General features: G+C 40.2%; 1 protein-coding gene across 1 annotated transcript; it reads right to left on the reverse strand.

Moving 5' to 3' along the window:
* Window positions 1-816: 816 nt before the first annotated feature.
* setmar (SET domain and mariner transposase fusion gene) lies at window positions 817-3,054 on the reverse strand. Its single transcript, XM_044349238.1, has 2 exons — window positions 2,839-3,054; window positions 817-1,819 (listed from the first exon to the last, which is right to left on the reverse strand). The coding sequence occupies exons 1-2, from the start codon at window positions 2,980-2,982 to the stop codon at window positions 1,022-1,024; spliced, it is 942 nt and encodes a 313-aa protein (XP_044205173.1). The 5' UTR covers window positions 2,983-3,054; the 3' UTR covers window positions 817-1,021.
* Window positions 3,055-3,806: the final 752 nt, after the last annotated feature.

The following is a 3,806-nucleotide window of genomic DNA, read 5'->3' on the forward strand; positions in this document are numbered from 1 at the left end:
ATTTCTGGATGAAACCCGGTCTCCATCCTAATTAACCCAGATGTGGATATTAATAAGATGAAAGCAGGTCTAGACAAGAAACGGGGCAGATTGAGAGGAGAAGGTCCTGATTTCAGAATGGTCACACTAAAGTGGGACACCTTCGCCCCCCCTTTGACAGGGGAATAAAGCCTGTTTCTATATCAAAAAATCCCCCAGGCCCTTTTTAATTGGTCCCACCTCTCATGAGGTTTGAGAGCGATGAGAAGCTGAGAATATCTACAAAGGGAGACTGCATCACACAAAGACTGAAAGGAAATGTCAAATTGATGGAGACATATGACAGCTATTACTTTGACTGTGAATTCTGAGGTTTTGCTTTTTGGAATGACAAACTATTATCTTGCACAAAGCTTTTGCCACTCAAACGGCAATAAAGATCAGCCATGTGGCTATTAAAAGAAACCTATTAAGCGTCATCCTTCCATCTCTGCCGGTGCAAATGATTCTCTCGCTTCTTCCAGATTCATGTACCGTGTGAGTTATGGGACTTCTATGTGCTAGGACAAGATGACAGCTACAAGACTGTAAACCCACTGGGACATGTCCTATACAGAGCAAGCATTCTCTGATGGATGAAGAGTGTACCACTAAAAGAACAGGCAGGAATGTCAATATGTTCCCTTTCTCAGAAAAATAAAACCTGTTTTTCTTGCCATGAGATTTAATTCTCATTGCATCATCTTATATTGAGTGGGAGACAGTGTTAAGACAGTGGCAGATCAGGAGACACCAGGGAGACAAACAGGAAGCAATGACTGTCACAGACATGACTCATCCAGTTGATTGTGTTTATGGAGCCACAAACATGTTGCGTTGTCTCATTCTAATGAGAGGCTGAATTAACCAAGATTTCAAAGTGACTGAAAGTGGACATATTGTATCATAACTAAATAGACAAAATTTCAAAACAAAATCAAATGAAAAATCTAGCAAAACTTTCACATTTACAAAACAAATGCGAAGTGACATTCAATTTAGATCAGCTGAGAATAGATAAATCTAGTGGAAGGAACTTTGCACAGCTGTTGGCACCACAGTGGCACGTTTTCCTCTGGAGTCCATCTGTCCTACTGGCCTGTATGGCCGCATCACTTTGTGTGGACAGCAGCTGTGCAGGGGGTTGGTTACTGTAGCCTCCTGAGTAGTCAAATGTTAGCTCCTCTTGGGCGTCAATATCCCGGCCAGCAAACAGTGCTAGTCTAGGAACCAGAGAGTGCACACGCACTGGTAGCATGAACAGGTTGGGCAGGCATGAGTGGTTGAGAAAGCGCCCTACGTTTCCCACGAGGGCCGGGTCCACAAACGTCTCCGTGATGGAGCCCGTGCCTGCATGCTCTCTTATGGCGATGATGTAATTATTTTCTTCTGGTCCCTGCGTAAGCTGCCTATGTCTGGCCTCCTCAAAACTGATAACCTCCCCGGCGTACTCACAAACAAACGTCCCACGTGGGATCGGCTCTAGCGTCCGTACCCCCCAGCCCCTGTTCCCGGTGCTGTAGACCTCCAACATGAGTCTTAGCCCTCTCTGCACCACCCGGTTTGAGCAGTTGTCACTGCAGGTGCAAAGAGCATTACACTCAAACACAGGGGAGCAGTAACCAGTGTCCGTTCTGCTAATGTTCAGCAGTGTGCCGGTGCTGTCGTATGTCTGCCCATGATTCTGCAGGCAGGGGCAGCTCACAGTGAAGCAGGAGAGTGAATGGCAGGAGCATCCAGGAAGGGTGACTTCACTGGGGTCAATGGTGCATCCTGGTCCCTCAACGTTATCTGGAGAATACTGAAAAATTATATCAAAGAGTAGTAAAAATTTCATGAAACTGTTAAAGAAAACACTTAAAAATAAAATTTAAGAAAACAACTAAAAGTTAGAAATACACTCGAGCATATAAGGCCAAAATGTCCATAATGCCTGCAAATATTAAAACTGGAGCTGAAATGATAAACTGATTAAACTATTAGTCGATTAACAGAAAATCAATTGCTAATTATTTTGATAAATGATAAATTCTTATCACTTTCTTAAGCAAAAATTCCCAAAACTCACTGAATGGCCTTATTGAAACCTACCAACTTACATTAACAACTACATAATCACAAATAACGATAGTTTAACCACATACATCAATAACTTAGGTCCTTAGGATTTTAAAACAAAACTGATTGCCTTGAAATGCAGTCAAGAAGTTTTTCTAGAGCACCACAAGCAAAGAGGTTAAAGAATTGGGATCTAGAGAGACAGTTATTTTTTGATTCCACTTACTACTTTCGTAATTTGTGATTATTTGCTGCCATCTGATGGTGAAACACTGTATTTTAGTTTTTTATAGTTGATAACCACCAGGTTTTGAGCTTCTTTTGAAATTGTTCTTTCAAAAGGGCATCAAAAATGAAATGAATTATAATCATTATTGTGATTTGTATTATTTTGGTTAAATCTTGCAATTCAGTGTTAATTCTGACATCTCTACAGCTGCTGTAACAGTTATATATAGCAGCTCGTATGGCATGGCTTTGCAACTGTGGGATGTTTAGAAAGAAAAAGCACTCACTCAGTATTTCCTTTTAAATATTTTCACTCAAGCATAATCTAGTATATAGTCTGTACCCTAATTATAAAGTATAGACTTTAGCACCTGTATCAATAAGATCAACGATATAAACGTAGCTAAAATGTATTAGCAGTTATTTTAATAGGCATAACCAGGCTACTATCACAGCATTCATTATCATATGAAGTAGCTTAACATAACAGGCTGTGAGCAGAGAGATGTTACTATGCTGTCAGTCTGAACTTACCTGAAATGCAGGAAATGTCTGTACTGAATCTGATTTCTGTTGAATTAAAACAGGAACACTCTCCAGGCCGTTACTCAAGTCTACAACATGCCTGTCATACACATTCATATCTGAGGTTTCCACTAAAACAGCAGCAGCATCCATCCACGGCTGATGTCAACAAACATAAGCTACACCACGGATCACACGCTGTAACTTCCGCTTGTAGCGGCCTCCTTCTTCTTCTTCTTCTTCTTCTTCTTCTTCTTCTTCTTCTTCTTCTTCTTCTTCTTCTTCTTCTTCTTCTTCTTCTTCTTCTTCTTCTTCTTCTTCTTCTTCTTCTTCTTCTTCTTCTTCTTCTTCTTCTTCGGGTTTTTACGGTAGTTGGCATCCTTTAAATTGCAATACTGCCTCCCTCTGGATTTAATCATCCACTGTTTTTCAAATATTGCACAGTCCTGTAATTAGTCCAGTTACTCTCAAAAATCTAAGTATCAGTTTTTTCCATCCACCAAACAGATCTTTAACCCTGATCTCAACTCTTCCTGGCCTCTGTAGACCTGTAAGCACTGCCCTTCTCTCCTTTTCATATTTCCTGCATGAAACTAGGACATGCTCCACTTTTTCCTAACACTGATTACAATGACCAGTTGGTTGTTTTCCTGTGATAAAAAGTGTAATATTCTGCTTGCTGTGATCAATTCTTCTTATACTCTACTTATAATTACTATTCCTGTTGATTGCACTATTTCTTACCACTATTTCTTATTTTGTTTTGCATTTCATGTTGGTGTCTTCCTTTTGTTGCACTATCTCAATGCTGTTGCCATAGTTTGATTATTTCCCTCCAAACTATGCTTTTCTCCTCAGAATTTCAAAGTTTAATATTAATATCCACATATTCTTTCCTGACCGCCTCCTTCACTAACTTGTCTGCTTTCTCATTTCCCAGGATTCCTGAGTGTGCTGGTACCCAAATGAACTTTGTT

This window comes from Thunnus albacares, chromosome 4 (assembly GCF_914725855.1).
Source record: "Thunnus albacares chromosome 4, fThuAlb1.1, whole genome shotgun sequence".
In the NCBI taxonomy this organism is placed as follows: domain Eukaryota; kingdom Metazoa; phylum Chordata; class Actinopteri; order Scombriformes; family Scombridae; genus Thunnus; species Thunnus albacares.